General features: G+C 38.2%; 1 protein-coding gene and 1 long non-coding RNA gene across 16 annotated transcripts in view; one reads left to right on the top strand and one right to left on the bottom strand.

The window, feature by feature from the left end:
* The window catches only part of LOC309650376, a 90,173-nt gene that overhangs the window by 58,799 nt on the left and 13,091 nt on the right, over positions 1-18,283 (top strand). The window lies entirely within an intron of this gene.
* PHACTR4 (phosphatase and actin regulator 4) overlaps positions 1-18,283 on the bottom strand; it is a 150,937-nt gene that overhangs the window by 29,965 nt on the left and 102,689 nt on the right. For 2 of the 15 annotated variants that reach the window (XM_082440145.1, XM_082440150.1), the window contains exon 1: positions 12,767-13,053. The exons of 12 other annotated variants lie outside the window; for them this stretch is intronic. In XM_082440145.1, the coding sequence (XP_082296271.1) occupies positions 12,767-12,812 (46 nt within the window). In that variant the 5' untranslated portion in view covers positions 12,813-13,053. Of the gene's footprint in view, positions 1-12,766; positions 13,062-18,283 lie in introns of those variants that run through there. One more of the 15 variants, XM_082440144.1, reaches the window with a different exon arrangement.

An 18,283-nucleotide genomic window follows, 5' to 3' on the forward strand; every position in this document is an offset into this window, starting at 1 on the left:
AGCTTGTTAAATGCAATTCCAGATTACTATCTGGAAAACTTTTGCATGTTAAAAGAGACAGAGGCAGACATTCTCTGCACGTAACCTAATTCTTTCTTCCTTCCTTCTTTCTTTCCTTCCTTCCTTCCTTCCTTCCTTCCTTCCTTCCTTCCTTCCTTCCTTCCTTCCTCCTTCCCTCCCTCCCTTCCTTCCTTCCTCCTTCCCTCCCTCCCTCCCTCCCTCCTTTCTTCCCTTCTTTCTTTCTTTCTTTCTTTATTTTTGGCTGCGTTGGGTCTTCATTGCTACGTGCGGGCTTTCTCTAGTTGCAGCAAGCGGGAGCTACTCTTTGTTGCGGTGCATGGGCTTCTCATTGCGGTGGCTTCTCTTGTTGCGGAGCATGGGCTCTAAGTACTTGGGCTTCAGTAGTTGCAGCATGCGGGCTCAGTAGTTGCGGCATGCAGGTCGTTTCAGTAGCTGTGGCACACGGGCTTAGTTGCTCCGTGGCATGTGGGATCTTCCCGGACCAGGGATCGAACCCGTATCCCCTGCATTGGCAGGCGGATTCTTAACCACTGTGCCACGAGGGAAGTCTCTATTTATTTTTTGATGTGGACCATTTTTGAAGTCTTTATTGAATTTGTTACAATATGGCTTCTGTTTTATGTTTTGGTTTTTTGGCCAAGAGGCATGTGGGATCTTAGCTCCCTGACCAGGGATGGAACACGTACCCCCTGCATTGAAAGGCAAAGTCTCAACCACTGGACCACCAGGGAAGTCCCTATTATTTTTTTTAAAAATATTTATTTATTTATTTATATGGCTATGTTGGGTCTTAGTTGCGGCACGTGGGATCTTTGTTGCGGCATGTGGGATCTTTTGTTGCAGCGCGGGGGCTATCTCTAGTTGTGGCGTGTGGGCTCTACAGCATGCGGGCTTAGATGCCCTGTGGCATGTGGGATCCTTGTTCCCCAACCAGGGACTGAACCCATGTCCCTTGCATTGGAATGCAGATCCTTAAACACTGGATCACCAGGGAAGTCCCTAACTAGGTATTATTTAGAACTAGAATAGGGGCCAGGGCCATGCACATATTTTTTCAAATATAGGTTAAAAATAGAGTAGGAAGTTACATGCACTGCATTACCAAAACTATAATATACATTAAAAAGGAGAATGGGATATTCACAGAAAGTTAGACAAAATGAAAAGGCAGAGGACTTTGTACCAGATGACGGAACAACATAAAACCCCAGGAAAACAACTAAATGAAGGGGAGATAGGCAACTTTCCAGAAAAAGAATTCAGAATAATGATAGTGAAGATGATCCAGGACCTTGGATAAAGAATGGAGGCAAAGATCGAGAAGATGCAAGAAATGTTTAACAAAGACCTAGAAGAATTAAAGAACAAACACCTAGAAAATTAAGGAACAAACAAACAGAGATGAACAATACAATAACTGAAATGAAAAATACACTAGAAGGAATCAATAGCAAAATAACTGAGGCAGAAGAACGGATAAGTGACCTGGAAGACAGAATGGTGGAATTCACTGCTGTGGAATAGAATAAAGAAAAAAGAAAGAAAAGAAATGAAGACAGCCTAAGAGACCTCTGGGACAATATTAAACATAACAACATTTGCATTATAGGTGTCCCAGAAGGAGATGAGAGAAAGGACCTGAGAAAATATGTGAAGAGATTATAGTTGAAAACTTCCCTAACATGGGAAAGGAAATAGCCACCCAAGTCCAGGAAGTGCAGAGAGTCCCAGGCAGGATAAACCCAAGGAGAAACACGCCAAGACACACAGTAATCAAATTGACAAAAATTAAAGCCAAAGAAAAATTATTAAAAGCAGCAAGGGAAAAACGACAAATAACATACAAGGGAACTCCCATAAGGTTAACAGCTGATTTCCCAGCAGAAACTCTATAAACCAGAAGAGAGTGGTACGATATATTTAAAGTGATGAAAGTTAAGAACCTACAACCAAGATTACTCTACCCAGCAAGGATATCATTCAGATTCGACAGAGAAATCAAAAGTTTTACAGACAAGCAAAAGCTAACAGAATTCAGCACCACCAAACCAGCTCTACAACAAATGCTAAAGGAACTTCTCTAAGGGGGAAACACAAGAGAAGAAAAGGACCTACAAAAACAAACCCATAACATTAAGAAAATGGTAATAGGAACATACATATCAATAATTACCTTAAACGTGAATGGATTAAATGCTCCAACCAAAAGACACAGGCTCGCTGAATGGATACAAAAACAAGACCCATATATATGCTGTCTACAAGAGACCCACTTCTGATCTAGGGACACATACAGACTGAAAGTGAGGGGATGGAAAAAGATATTCCATGCAAATGGAAATCAAAAGAAAGCTGGAGTAGCAATACTCATATCAGATAAAACAGACTTTAAAATAAAGAATGTTACAAGAGACAAGGAAGGACACAACATAATGATCAAGGGATCAATCCAAGAAGAAGATATAATAATTATAAATATATATGCACACAACATAGGAGCACCTCAATACACAAGGCAACTGCTAACAGCTAGAAAAGAGGAAATCGACAGTAACACAATAATAGTGGGGGACTTTAACACTTCACTTACACCAATGGACAGATCATCCAGACAGAAAATTAATAAGGAAACACAAGTTTTAAATGACACCATAGACCAGATAGATTTAATCGATATTTATAGGACATTCCATCCAAAAAGAGCAGATTACATTTTCTTCTCAAGTGCACACGGAATATTCTCCAGGACAGATCACATCTTGGGTCACGAATCAAGCCTTGGTAAATTTAAGAAAACTGAAATCATATCAAGCACCTTTTCTGACCACAATGCTATGAGATCAGAAATCAATTACAGGGGAAAAAAAGTAAAAAACACAAACACATGGAGGCTAAACAATACGTTACTAAATAAGCAAGAGATCACTGAAGAAATCAAAGAGGAAATCAAAAAATACCTAGAGACAAATGACAATGAAAACACGACGATCCAAAACCTATGGGATGCAGCAAAAGCGGTTCTAAGAGGGAAGTTTATAGCTATACAAGCCTACCTCAAGAAACAAGAAAACTCTCAAATAAACAATCTAACCTTACACCTAAAGGAACTAGAGATAGAAGAACAAACAAAACCCAAAGTTAGTAGAAGGAAAGAAATCATAAAGATCAGAGCAGAAATAAATGAAATAGAAACAAAGAAAACAATATAGCAAAGTGAATAAAACTAAAGGCTGGTTCTTTGAGAAGATAAACAAAATTGATAAACCTTTAGCCAGACTCATCAAGAAAAGCAGGGAGAGGACTCAAATCAGTAAAATTAGAAATGAAAAAGGAGAAGTTACAATGGACACTTCAGAAATACCAAGCATCCTAAGAGACTACTACAAGCAACTCTATGCCAATAAAATGGACAACCTGGAAGAAACAGACAAATTCTTAGAAAGGTATAACCTTCCAAGACTGAACCAGGAAGAAATAGAAAATATGAACAGACCAATCACAAGCAATGAAATTGAAACTGTAATTAAAAATCTTCCAACAAACAAAAGTCCAGGACCAGATGGCTTCACAGGTGAATTCTATCAAACATTTAGAGAAGAGTTAACACCCATCCTTCTCAAAGTCTTCTAAAAAATTGCAGAGGAAGGAACACTCCCAAACTCATTCTATGAGGTCACCATCACCCTGATACTAAAACCAGACAAAGACACTACAAAAAAAGAAAATTACAGACCAATATCACTGATGAATATAGATGCAAAAATCCTCAACAAAATACTAGCAAACAGAATCCAACAACACATTAAAAGGACCATACACCATGATCAAGTGGGATTTATCCCAGGGATGCAAGGATTCTTCAATATACATGAATCAATCAATGTGATACACCATATTAACACATTTAAGAAGAAAAACCATATGATCATCTCAATAGATGCATAAAAAGCTTTTGACAAAATTCAACACCCATTTATGATTAAAAACTCTCCAGAGACTGGGCACAAAGGGAACCTACCTCAACATAATAAAGGCCATATATGACAAACCCACAGCTAACATCATTCACAATGGTGAAAAACTGAAAGCATTTCCTCTAAGATCAGGAACGAGACAAGGATGTCCACTCTCGCCACTATTATTCAACATAGTTTTGGAAGTCCTAGCCACGGCAATCAGAGAAGAAAAAGAAATAAAAGGAATACAAATTGGAAAAGAAGAAGTCAAACTGTCACTGTTTGCAGATGACATGATACTATACATAGAGAATCCTAAAGATGCCACCAGAAAGCTACTAGAGCTAATCAATGAATTTGGTAAAGTAGCAGGATACAAAATTAATGCACAGAAATCTCTTGCATTCCTATACACTAACAATGAAAGATCAGAAAGAAAAATTAAGGAAACAATCCCATTCACCATTGCAACAAAAAGAATAAAATACCTAGGAATAAACCTACCTAAGGAGGTAAAAGACCTGTACTCAGAAAACTATAAGACACTGATGAAAGAAATCAAAGATGACACAAACAGATGGAGAGATATACAATGTTCTTGGATTGGAAGAATCAATATTGTGAAAATGACTATACTACCCAAAGCAATCTACAGATTCAATGCAATCCCTATCAAATTACCAGTGGCATTTTTTTACAGAACTAGAACAAAAAATCTTAAAATTTGTATGGAGAGACAAAAGATCCCAAATAGCCCAAGTAGTCTTGAGGGAAAAAAACGGAGCTGGAGGAATCAGACTCCCTGACTTCAGACTATACCACAAAGCTACAGTAATCAAGACAATGTGGTACTGGCACAAAAACAGAAATATAGATCAATGGAACAGGATAGAAAGTCCAGAGATAAACCCACGTACCTATGGTCAACTAATCTATGACAAAGGAGGCAAGGATATACAATGGAGAAAAGACAATCTCTTCAATAAGTGGTGCTGGGAAAACTGGACAGCTACATGTAAAAGAATGAAATTAGGACACTCCTTAACACCATACACAAAAATAAGCTCAAAATGGGTTAGAGACCTAAACGTAAGACTGGACATTATAAAATTCTTAGAGGAAAACATAGGAAGAACACTCTTTGACATAAATCACAGCAAGATCTTTTTTGATCCACCTCCTAGAGTTATGGAAATAGAAACAAAAATAAACAAATGGGACCTAATGAAACTTAAAAGCTTTTGCAAAGCAAAGGAAACTACAAACAAGACGAAAAGACAACCCTCAGAATGGGAGAAAATATTTGCAAATGAATCAACGGACAAAGGATTAATCTCCAAAATATATAAACAGCTCATGCAGCTTGATATTAAAAGAACAAACAACCCAATCAAAAAATGGGCAGAAGACCTAAATAGACATTTCTCCAAAGATGACATACAGATGGCCAAGAAGCACATGAAAAGCTGCTCAACATCACTAATTATTAGAGAACTGCAAATCAAAACTACAATGAGGCATCACTTCACACCAGTTAGAATGGGCATCATAAGAAAATCTACAAACAACAAATGCTGGAGAGGGTGTGGAGAAAAGGGAACCCTCTTGCACTGTTGGTTGGAATGTAAAGTGATACAGCCACTATGGAGAACAGTATGGAAGTTCCTTAAAAAACTAAAAATAGAATTACCATATGACCCAGCAATCCCACTACTGGGCATATACCCTGGGAAGACCATAATTCAAAGACACATGCACCCCAATGTTCATTGCAGCACTATTTACAATAGCCAGGTCATGCAAGCAACCTAAATGCCCATCGACAGATGAATGGATAAAGAAGATGTGGTACATATATACAATGGAATATTACTCAGACATAAAAAGGAACGAAACTGGGTCATTTGTAGAGACGTGGATGGATCTAGAGACTGTCATATAGAGTGAAGTAAGTCAGAAAAACAAATATCGTATATTAACGCATATATGTGGAACCTAGAAAAATGGTATAGATAAACCAGTTTCCAGGGCAGAAAACGAGACACAGATGTAGAGAACAAACGTATGGACAGCAAGGGGGGAAAGTGGTGGGCAGGGGGGTGGGGTGTTGGTGGTGGGATGAATTGGGAGATTGGGATTGACATATATACACTAATATGTATAAAATAGATAACTAATAAGAACCTGCTGTATAAAAAAATAAATAAAATAAAATTCAAAAATTCAAAAAAAAAGGAGAATGGAAAGAACTAAATGAAAATGTAAATATAATTTGATGATAGGACTACAGGATATCTGTGCTTCTTCTAGGTTCTTATACTTTGTGTGTGTGTGTGTGTGTGTTTTACAGTGAACACGTATGGCTTTTATAATTGGAATAAAAACAAATTAACTTTGAAAGTGGGAGCTTTCAAATCATGACAGTTAATAAACAAAGTCCAGCATATATATAAGTACACAAAAGAAAACAATTCTTTCTAAACATTAGGTTCCTATAAAAATGAATTATTTCCGGGCTTCTCTGGTGGCACAGTGGTTAAGAATCCACCTGCCAATGCAGAGGACACAGGTTCGAGCCCTGGTCCAGGAAGATCCCACATGCCGTGGAGCGACTAAGCCCGTGCGCCACAACTACTGAGCCTGCGCTCTAGAGCCCGCAAGGCACAGCTACTGAGCCCGCGTGACACAACTACTGAAGCCCGTGTGCCTAGAGCCCATGCTTCGTGACAAGAGAAGCCACCGCAGTGAGAAGCCCATGCACTGCAACGAAGAGAAGACCCCGCTCGCCACAACTAGAGAAAGCTCGCGCTCAGCAACGAAGACCCAATGCAGCCAAAAATAAATTAAAAAAAAAAAAAAAGAATTATTTCCTACATAAAAATCAGTCTGAAGTATTAAGCAAATTAAACCATTCAAGGACATTTTCTTGGAGTAGTGACACATGTTTAAGTAAGTAGATTTGGATCACCCAAACAACAGTTTCTAGTCCTGCATTCTTTTAAGAATACCACCCTTGTTCACCGTGAGTACAATCTTGTGCTAAAGGAGCTAGAGACCAAATTTAACAGTAATCTAAATTCACCAGGTGTAAACTTTTCAGCTGTGGAATAAAGGGTTTTAAAGTATGCATAAATTCTTGATAGCAGTGGCTGATTAGATCTAATTGAAGCCACTAATCTCCATAGCATTCTTGGATCCACTGAAACTATTCAGGCTTCTTACTGTGAATTTTTGTCTGACTTTAAGAAAATTCAATTGCATCACTTAGAAAACTCCAATAGAAAGAAAAACTGATGGATGAATAAATTATACAAGAAAAAGTATACTCAGGTATTGAGAAACCATCTTTTTTATTTTTAATGATACAATTACACCTCAAATATTGTTTCTGCACTCATAAATAAAGGGCTTAGGGAAGTGAATTTGAAACTGTTCATAAGCAAATTTGCACATCAACCAAATATTTGTTCTCAACAATTCTGATTTTATGACCATCTCCCTCCCATTTCCAATTTTTAAAAATTAATTAATTAATTAATTAATTTTTGGCTGCATTGGGTCTTTGTTGCTGCGCGCGGGCTTTCTCTAGTTGCGGCAAGCGGGGGCTACTCTTCATTGCAGTGTGCGGGCTTCTCCTTGCGGTGGCTTCTCTTGTTGCAGAGTACAGGCTCTAGGCACACGGCTTCAGTAGTTGTGGCATGCAGGCTCAGTAGTTGTGGCTTGCAGGCTCTAGAGCGCAGGCTCAGTAGTTGTGGTGAACAGGCTTAGTTGTGGGATCTTCCCGGACCAGGGCTCAAACCCGTGTCCCCTGCACTGGCAGGCTGATTCTTAACCACTGCGCCACCAGGGAAGCCCCCATTTCCAATTTGACAGAAGAAATACAGGCTTGGAGTCACATTTGGATACCCCATTGTTTCTATTTAAACTCAGTATGGAATTTAAAATGTCCTTATGGTCCCTTTCTGTTTTCCATGAGAACCAAAACAAGGTGGCTTTTCCCTCCTTGTTTCCCTTTGTTTGCCAGAAAACAGGGTGTAGAATGCTGGCTATAGTTTTAGGATTGTGTGTTCCAAAGAAGTCATGCAGCCACAGGCCACTAGGAAAGCAAGTCACAGAGTTGGAGGTCTTGGTGTTTTTTGTAGGGGGTGGAGGTTAGGAGAGGAAGATAACTAATTACAGTTTGGAGTTTCCAGTTTGAGAAGTACCCTGAAACTATGCCCCGGTGTTTAAACTACTTACTCCCTCCTCCAAGTTGTAGCACCTCACATTTCAGAGGCTTGTTTCTTATATCACATATTATGCAGAGTTCTAGCAGTTTCTTTCTTCAACCCTCAGGTTTTTTCCTGGTCAACATTTAATTCAATGTTTTTTAGTTCAAGTTTAGTTGTTCCAGATGAATTTCTGAGGTGATTTTAAAATAAATGTATAGTATTTTTAAAAAATTACTTAGCACTTTTCATCTTCAGATAAACTATTTGCTACAGATACATGTTATACCTACATTACTTGCTAGAGATAAGGGATAAAACAGGGTTAACCGGTAAACTTAGTTCATTTGAGAATCTGATTTACAACCAATTAGTCATTCACGATGGAAGGCAAGGTAAGGCACAGGCAATTGTAGTTGACAGATAACTTAGTTTTCAAGATAGCCTTCACTACCCACTCCCCTTCACTAGGCTTAGTAATAAGCAACAAAATTACTGGGACTGTCTTAGTTCCACACTTATTTCTTATACCTTGTCGGGTCTTAAAAAATGTGTAGATTTAAAGTGTGTAAAATTCTCTCATTTTACCCCCAAAACTTTTAATAATCAGTTATTGTCCGAAACTTAAAAATACATAGCTTTGTACAACGAGATACATACTCCATTATCAAGAGGTACCAATTATCTTTTTTTTTTTAAGTTTAAGGTATACAGCATAATGGTTTGACTTAAATATATTGTGGCCAATTACTTTTATAATCTAATGGTTCTGTTTAATTATCTTTTATGCCCATCTAGCTTGAAACAGATATTGCTTTTATACAATCATTTTAACAGCATTAGAACTCTGTAAATGGAGAACACTAATTTATGGTACTTACACTATTGTACTTATACTCATTTTTGCCTTCTGAAAGAGGATTATTATTGAATTTAAAAAACTGTTTTAGAAAACTGCAACAAAATTACAGAAAGCAAAACCTGCCACTAATGAACAAAAGCAGGCTTTGTCTAGAGCAGGCCCATAACTTCCCTTGGAAATACTGCATAGTTCTGACCTTTGGGAAATAGAACTGGGCAAAGCGCTCAAGAAGATAGCCAGGGAGAAGGTCTCTCTCTGTACCTGCAGGTACAATTAGGTCTGAGGTTCCAACTCTGGGAAAATAGATCTTCGACCGTAACTGCGTCAAGAAGTGATGCTGCTTTACTCTGGCAATTTGATATGTATACTTTTTTGATAAAAGTTCTAAGTTGAGAGAAGGGTTTTAAGGTGAGGTGCCAGAAAATATATTCTCTCATGGAAAAAAACTTTAAACCTATCAAAATTAACTTGCAAGCAGAAAGAGGGAATCCACTGTTGTGACAATAGGCCATTCAGAAAATCTACTGAAGCAGAAAGAGGGAATAATAATTTTTGATTGGTATTCAACAGAAAATCCTTTAAGGAGTTCATGACAGAGCCCTAACACTTTCTCTTGATTCCTGGATTATATGAAGAAAGTATACCTGTTCCTTCTTTCTCAGAAGCATTTATTTTTAGATCTAGATAGGTATGAGAAATGTCTCTGATAATTCTGGTGACCAAATAATGCCAAGTGTTCTTCTTTCAAGTCTCATGAAGAAGTTTATTTTTAATTAATCCATCTATTATTTATTTCTATGTTAATACTGTTCTATAGCTATATTAAAATTTATTCATCCAGCAATCTCCTTACTAACTTTGCCTCCAAATAACAAAATTATTTCTAAAGCACCTTTCCCAAAACCACTCCTATTCTCATGTGGGAGAACACATAACAACAAATTTCAGAGTAAAATGAATCGAATACTGACGGAAAAGGAATGAAGGAAAGAGGAAATATTACAACAGTGGTCCCCAACCTTTTTGCCACCAGGGACCAGTTTCGTGGAAGACAATTTTTCCATGGATGGGGGGGTGCGTGGGGGATGGTTCAGGCAGTAATATGAGTGATGGGGATACCGGTATGCGGCCCGGGGATTGGGAACTCCTGTATTACAATATGACATCTTTTAAAGCAATATATTCTTATACAAAGGAAAAGTGGGGAAAAAAGAGGTTAATTATTAAGTGAAAGGTATATGATGGGGGTGGGGAAGAGCTAGAGAGGGGGAATGGAAAGGTAGAGAGAGAAGGAAAGTTCCAGCCTAAATGGTTGGGTAGAGTTCACTAAAATTCTTGGGACTTCTCTGGTGGTCCAGTGGCTAAGACTCCATGCTCCCAATGCAGGGGGCTGGATTCGATCCCTGGTCAGGGAACTAGATCCCACATGCATGCCGCAACTGAGGGTTCTCATGCTGAAACTAAAGATCTCGTGTGCCGCAAATAAGACCCGGCTCAGCTAAATAAATAAATAAATATCTTTGGTCTTGTGCCTAATTTAAGGACATGCGCTAAATTAGCTGGTTTTTTTTTAGCTGTTTGTTTTAATATGATACATAGTAAAGGATTCTAGTGAACACAGAAACAGCTTTTTATGTTGATTGAGAACTACAAAGTATTATTTGAAAGTTTTATCTCAGTAAATCTTTTTTTTTTTTTTTGGCCGCGCTGCACGGCTTGCGGGATCTCAATTCCCAGACCAGGGATTGAACCTGAGACGTGGCAGTGGAAGCCCAGAATCCTAACCACTAGGCCACCAGGGAACTCCCCACTTCATAGGACTTTTATTAGGGTTATTGGTAGAAAGAAAAATTGATGAATGATGAGTCCTACTTTTTTTTAATCGGCAGAAAAAATTTGAAACTTTATCTGTTGAGATGAAATTTTTTGTCTAGTATATAGATGTTAAATGGGCATTCTTCATAAATATCACCACTCATTAGTACGTTGTACCTGCTTACCCATTTCTTGCTTTTCAAAGACCTTTCATTTCCATCTCATAGATAAATGCCTAGCATGATTTACATCCTGACTTGTTAACGTAGAACCACCTTTGTAGTAGAAACCACAGGAGAATTTAGTGGCCCAAAAGGGAATTTACCAAATTCAGGAGAATGGTTACCTCTGGGAGCAAACAAGCAAAATGCCATCATAAGGGAATGCAGGCATAGAGAGAGGGGTGGGGTGGGATATAACTCTGTTTTTAATTTCATCTCTTAAGCTGAGTATAGGCCCCAGAGGGTCCTTTATATTTTCCTCTATACCCTTTTCTAGCCATTGGGTTGGCCAAAAAGTTCATTCGGGTTTTTCCGTAACATCATACTAATTTTTTGGCCAACACAATGTAAACGATTTCATTAAGGGAAAAAAAAACAAAACAACTGAGCTACTGAATTGATATGGACTCAGCCCTGGTGATCAAAGTAAAGTAAGTCAAGTTCTGATTTCAGTCTTAAAAATCTGTGGCTGAATGACTCACTTTGCGATCCATGTGCCTCAGTATCAATAAAACATGAAAAGTACTTTGTAGGAATTTCATCTGGCAAGTTCTCAGGGGAAAACATACTTTTAGAAATGAAATTACATTAAATCATGAGACACATTTGGGCGTGTTACCTGTGTTCCCACATTTTATGGTTTTCTTTAAACTCACTAACATTTTTCATTTCTGGGGGAAAAAAAGGCATCCTGGGACTGAACATGTTTTCTGCTGCTTCATAAACAAAGAGAAGGTATAAGAAGGTATAAATCTTAAAAAAAAAAAAAAAGTATAATGTCAAGAAATGGTTCACGGGCTTTCCCCCACTTTGTTTATATTTTGGAAGCCTTTAATGAATATCCACTTAAATCTATCTTTCCCACCTTTCCATCTTCATTTTATACAAAACCGCACAAGGTTGGGAAAATGAGTCTTTTTAGTGACAGTGGACTTCCATTTCACTCACATGCTTTGAAACTCCGGCTACACTTATCAGCCTGGTCTCCAGCTATCTCTGAGACAATAACACTTCAAATGCAAAGCACTGCCTTCAGAAATGTTTACACCAAGTATTGCCTTATGAGAAACGGAAACACCAGCACAATGGAAAAAGCCTGAGACTTATTTGGAAAATGTATAACTGAGTCTAAAAAATTAAGTCAAATCTCAAAAATGGTCCTGTCGGGAATTGCCTGGTGGTCCAGTGGTTAGGACTCTGTGCTTCACTTCAGGGGGCCTGGTGGAACTGGTCGGGGAACTAAGATCCCGCATGCCGCAGCCAACAAAACAAAACAAAACAAAACAGGTCCTGTTTATAGAAGTCAACAATTCTAATTCTATACCACATGTATATATCAGCTGCCCAAGTCCTGCAAAAGAGCAGTAAAACACCACTGATTTCTAAACATGAGTTCCTGTAGCACTTATGTTCTGCAAGGGCAAGAAGTTAACAGATGGTTTACTAGCAATATTATCTTTAAAAAGTCCAAAAGGATACAGTAAAACGCAACTATGAGTGGTAAATTAATATAACTGAATGAAAAATTAACTTATTTTTTCATTTATTCTTCACAAAGTGATAAACATCCCAAAGTTAAAAAATCAAAATCCTCACATTCAAATTCCTATAAAATAGTCAACTTCACCTACAGATCTGCCTTGCCTCTGTCAAGATTTTGTTTCTTTGCCTTCTATTACTCACCAACTCCATCTGGATTTACCGGTCTGGAGATGTCAGCTTGCCCCATGATTATGTTGTCTGATGTGTCTCACAACAACAAATTGTCCCCGATCAAAGCGAACTTTTCTTAAACGATAAATCCACATAAGGAGGGGACATGCACTCCTCTCTCAGTGTCACCACCAGACATCAGGAAATGGCAGGAAGTCAGTTCATCTGCAGGAGTTTCTGTTTCCCTGTATCCCGGACAAGGCACTGGTGTTTCTCACAAATATGTCTTCACGCTGGCTCTCTTCACATAGGAATGCCTGTCATTCCAGAGTGCACACTGTGAAGAGCTCAAGTGCAGGAAGGGGAGGAGACTGCCAACCACATTCTAGCTGCTGAGTGGTACAGCCCTCAAAGTCCACACCTACTTTTTCTGACACTGAGCTGGGTTACAACTTTCCAGACTCATAGTCACAAAGAAAGGGAGGCTGCTCAAGAGTCTACGAAAGAATTTGTAATTTTAATCACACAAAAAACATCAGGGTTACGCGTAAGCAGGCTGATGGGAGCAGAAGTCCATTCAAAGGTACATTTTAGATACAGGCTTACCTCAAAATCAGACCATTCTGACATTTCACTGCTTGCTCTAAAACTGTATTTTGTACTGTGAGTGGCATACTCAGAGCAGAATGAGATCTGTGTACTGGGAATTAATAACATTAGGAACAATATTTTAGAATTAAATATACCTTTTCTAAAAATAAAAAGAAATATTTCTGAAAATTTTGCTTACTAAAATAGTAAACCTGAAATAAATATTTGTAAGGTATTATGCAATATTTCTCTTTCTGCTAAAGTTCAATAATGATCTTGAGGAATACAAAACTATAGGGAGTGGCCCTACGTGCTGCATATAATACATAGGCAGTATCAGCTAACCACATGCAGCAATGGAAGGGCCAGCCTGCATGCTGATTTTTCTTTTTTATTCAGCTATAACTAATTTATATACAGCCATATAGATAAATATTAAGGATATAGCTTGATGAATTTAACATCTGAAGGTAAAGGGGGAACTAACAATTTTGAGCACTATATTAAGGAGTTTTATACTGTCTGTGTCCTTTAATTATCAGCACAAATAAACAGGCATTGTGAAGAATATATTATTTACCCTATTATCAGATGAGAATAAGGCTACTGAGGTCAAATCCTGTGTTTGTCAAAACCCTAATATTCCATTAACAAATGACAGCTACCCCTAAAACCGAGCTTTTAGTTTAAAACTTTGTTCTCCAAACTGAGATTCTGGAAAGATTTCTAGTATCTGGATTTTTCCTTTGCCTTTCCTTAGCACCTGTTCCTCTTTCCCCATTATCTTATCTCTATTATCTGCTTTTGGTTAAAAAAATAGCGAAGGTAAGGAATAAGAAAACGACAATGCTAAGGCATCAGTAAGAAAAAAAAAAGTGTACACTTGGGCAAAACTCAGTTGTTAGTACTGGTAGTAGTAAAAAAAATTATGATATTGACCATTAAAATAGGAAAGAATAAAAGGAAAAAAACAGCAAAACTTTAAAAGAATGTTCCAATCTAAGAATGTCAAATTCCTTCTAAGCTGGCCCTTACATTTATTAGCCTAAAAGCAGATCATGTGCAAGAGCACCACCCACTACTGTAAAATGGGGAAGCAAAAGGTGGAAATGCATTGCCCAGCACCTAGTAGGTGCTCAGCATACTGTAGTTATCATCATCATGCAGACAATACAGCATATCGTTTAAGAAGATGAGCTTTGGAGGCAGACTAAAATTTTAATTCCAGATCTATGACTAGGTGTTAACACTAGGCAAGTTATTTCACCTCCCTGAGCCTCAGTTTCCTCATTTGTAAAGTGGGCATACAATACTTACCGGTACAAGGCATTAAATGACATGAACAGAAATAAAGCACTTTGTCATGTGCCTGGCACATGGAAAGCTCTCAATAAATGCAAGCAATACCTATCACAGCTGTTACAGTAAAAAAAAAAGTCAAAAAAGGAGAGGGCAGGTCAGGGGCAGCCAGACAATGGTACATGGCAGAAAACCCAGTCATTACAAGGAGCTTAGTCAGAAACGGAAGAGGATGACATTTCTGTACCATGAATCCAGAGAGCAAACTGGAAGAAGCAGTCCAGGGAGGAAGTCTGAACACAATCAGGTTGGTGCACAGAAACATTAAGCAGATGGAACAGCCCAGATGTGTGTATTATCATGAATTAGTTCAAACCAGGCACATTAAACACACATACACATACACACACACACACAGAGCCCAGAAACAGTATTACAGAATCTAGTTCATGTTGACAGAATTATACAAGAGTAGAACAGATAGATTTAAGGATCCTCATATGGCTGCTGTTTACCACCTGCCAAATTTAAATGTCCAACTTGACTTGGCTCACTGCTGATCTTGGGTATTTGAAAGCAGCAATAAACTCAAAGATTAGAAAAAGGATTCTTCGTGATCATTTGGCTCAATCTCCTATTCTTTACAGAAGAAAGAAATTGAGGGTTCAAGAGGTTAAATGCTTTGCTCAGAGACAGGACTAAAACCCAAGTCTCCTGATTCTAACTCCAGGACTCACTTTGGCTCTTGTATAAATGGCCAAGGCAATATTTATTTCCTAAAGATATATTCATTTCCCAGGGAAGTTCACACTCTACAACAATGACAAATCTCTCAGAGATTCTAATTCTGTCGCCTATGGACCAAACCAACACATGTTCCCTAACCAACATGTTTCAGTTTCATTTTAACAATCAATATTTACTTTGTGCTGACAAAAGCAGACAAGCAGGGAGAGGGGAAAGTATTGGCCCACTGATGGCTTTAAAATTTAACAATAAGGCCTTATGTTCATTCTAGTTTTCCATGCACTACAGTTTAGAAATGCAAAGGTAACTCTCACTTCAGCTTTATAAGAAGTAGACAACTCTCTCTTAAGTGCCACCTAATAAGATACTCTCTTTTTAGAGTACTTTTCTTCCACAGCTTATTGCCTCAAGGAATGGGGCAAGTAACCGATTAAAATTTGTGAATCTCTTCCTATTTTATTTAGGGAAAGAGCAAAAAAGGCCTTATAAAGTTTAATATGCAAAGGAATCTAAGTTACAGCTTAGATTTAGATAGCAATTGAAGCCCCCAACCAGTCTCATTTTATCGAAGAACTGTTTCTAAACAAACACTGCTGAACATTCAAAACCTTTAGTGACACTTAAAATTCCAAAACTTTTTGTTGGCCAGCACATCAGACACTAAGGTGAGAACATGTTTTATATTGTCAATAAACAGTTTACAAGATCAATCACAAAAGTATAATGCTTCCATTTAAATGTACTTTTATGCTGAGGTACCAATATAAATTGGCTTATCTAGGAGAGTAAGCTCTTTGCTATTTCAATTACATCTCCCTCAGCTTAATTCAGCATACCACTTTAAGTTTGAGATGTCTCAAGGAGGTGAGCTCTAGTGAGAGGTTGGGAAGAGAGTCACTTTCCTCTAGGAAAGGCTGACCAACAGAAATTATTAACAGGTCACACAGATACATATTCAAGTAAAAGACTAATTTTCAACTTCTTTATATATAATTGAGGGTGGGAGCAGCTTTCTATTCTTTATTCCACCATCTACCTCTAATCTAGTCTGGCTGGCTCTGAATAGGAGATAACATCCTACAATTAATAACCTATGTCTCATATTTCATGTGGAAATTAGAATGCCTTGCTAGTCACTTGTAAACTCTTCATTGTCTCATCTATTTGTACAAACCACTCCCTTGGCCTGGAATTTCTTTCCCAGATCCATCTAGGGAACTCCTACCCATCCTTTAAGAATTGGCTCAAATGTTGCTTCCACTATTAAGAGCCTTTTCTTAGTCACTCAAGCAGAATTCAGACAAAGGTTTCCTGGTCACTGATTACGTGCCCAGCAATGCGCTGGAACTAAAAAGAATAGTTTTTGTCCTTAAGGTGATTACAGTTCAAATAAGTAGGATCGACAATAGAGCATGATAAGTACCTAGGTGCTACGCAAACACATATTGATGGGGCTGGGGGCATCTAGCTTTCACCTGAGAGATGAGAGAAAATATCTTGAATTAAGTGACTTCTAAAATCTGAGAGAGTCAGTCACAGAAGGAATAACAGAGGTGAGAAAAAGGTAAGGGCAGCAAGAGATAAGACTGGAGAGGTAAAGAGCTGATCATGACTGATGGTGCCGGATTATCATCCTAAACTGCAATGATCTTCTGACTTCACTGCTGGGCAGGAACCATGATGTGTTTACACTTAAGCCCTTAGTGCCTGGCACGACTCAGTGCATGGTGGACATGCAAAAAGTATTTATTAACCTTGAGGACAAGGGAAGAAACAGCATTCCTCAACTTTAAGCTTTGCTCACAGAATCTGGTAGCAAAAGACAGTTAAGGCGAAAAGTGCCACAGACGAAGGCTGGAAGAAATGTCAAGACCACAGACTAGTTTATCATTCCAGACAATCTTGAGAACTACTGTGAAACTCTCAATTCTGTGTGAAAAAATGGCATGCTTATGATGGTTTTTGAGAATTTACTGCTTTGCAAGTCGTAATAAATTTCAAAGAAGACAAATGTGTCAAGTGAATGTTTACATAAACCCTCATATAATCACGACTGCTAGGCTCAAGATCCTCAGCAGAAAGCACTTCTACTCCATGTGAACTAGCCGGAAGAACAGGCTGAAAGACAGAGATTAAAGTTAAGGGGGAGCCCCTGTACCACCAGATACTCATCCCTTTTACTCCCAGTGACACTGGTTTCTTTCTGTGGCTGGCTCATTGGAGGCAAAAAATGAACACACGCGCCGCGTAGTCTACATCAAATACTGTTAACTCTTGTCCCCTGCCTACCCCCACTTCCAGAAGGAAGCATGGCTTACCAACGGAGGAAAGCTTTCGAGGCTTTGGAGTTACATATACATAACTGTAAAATTTCAGCTTTTCCATTTGCTGATTAGGTGACTCTGAACAAGTTACTTAACTTATATGAGATAGAGATAATTACTCAGAGTTTTTGTGAGGATTAAATAAGAGAAATCTCTAAATTATAGTCTGATGACTGAAAGTGCTTAATATATTTGGCTCCTTCTCACCTCACTTAGATTCTTCATATAAATGACTTCCCCCCCCCACCGCATGCTTACATTTAAGTACCACCGTTCCTTAGGAAAAAATGGGGAAGTTCTGCTATGCCTTTACATCACAGTAGCTATACATATGGCAGGCATGAAGTAATGTATACGTTTACAAACCTACAGTATGTTGGACTGTGTTTATGGGAGAAAGAAACTGAAATTATGCCAGCAGGACTGCTTTCAGATCCATGGAATAAGAGACTTCAGGCTAGGAAATTGGAGCTACAGAAATTCTTTTTGCTTTCTCTTAAAGTTTTTGTTTCGAAGACAATAAATTCTTAAGGATGCTCTAGTGGTCAGGAGATGTTTATAGAACTGAGGAGTTAGTTATAAAAAT

The sequence above is a fragment of the Balaenoptera physalus genome (assembly GCF_965194825.1).
Source record: "Balaenoptera physalus genome assembly, chromosome: 1".
In the NCBI taxonomy this organism is placed as follows: Eukaryota; Metazoa; Chordata; class Mammalia; order Artiodactyla; family Balaenopteridae; genus Balaenoptera; species Balaenoptera physalus.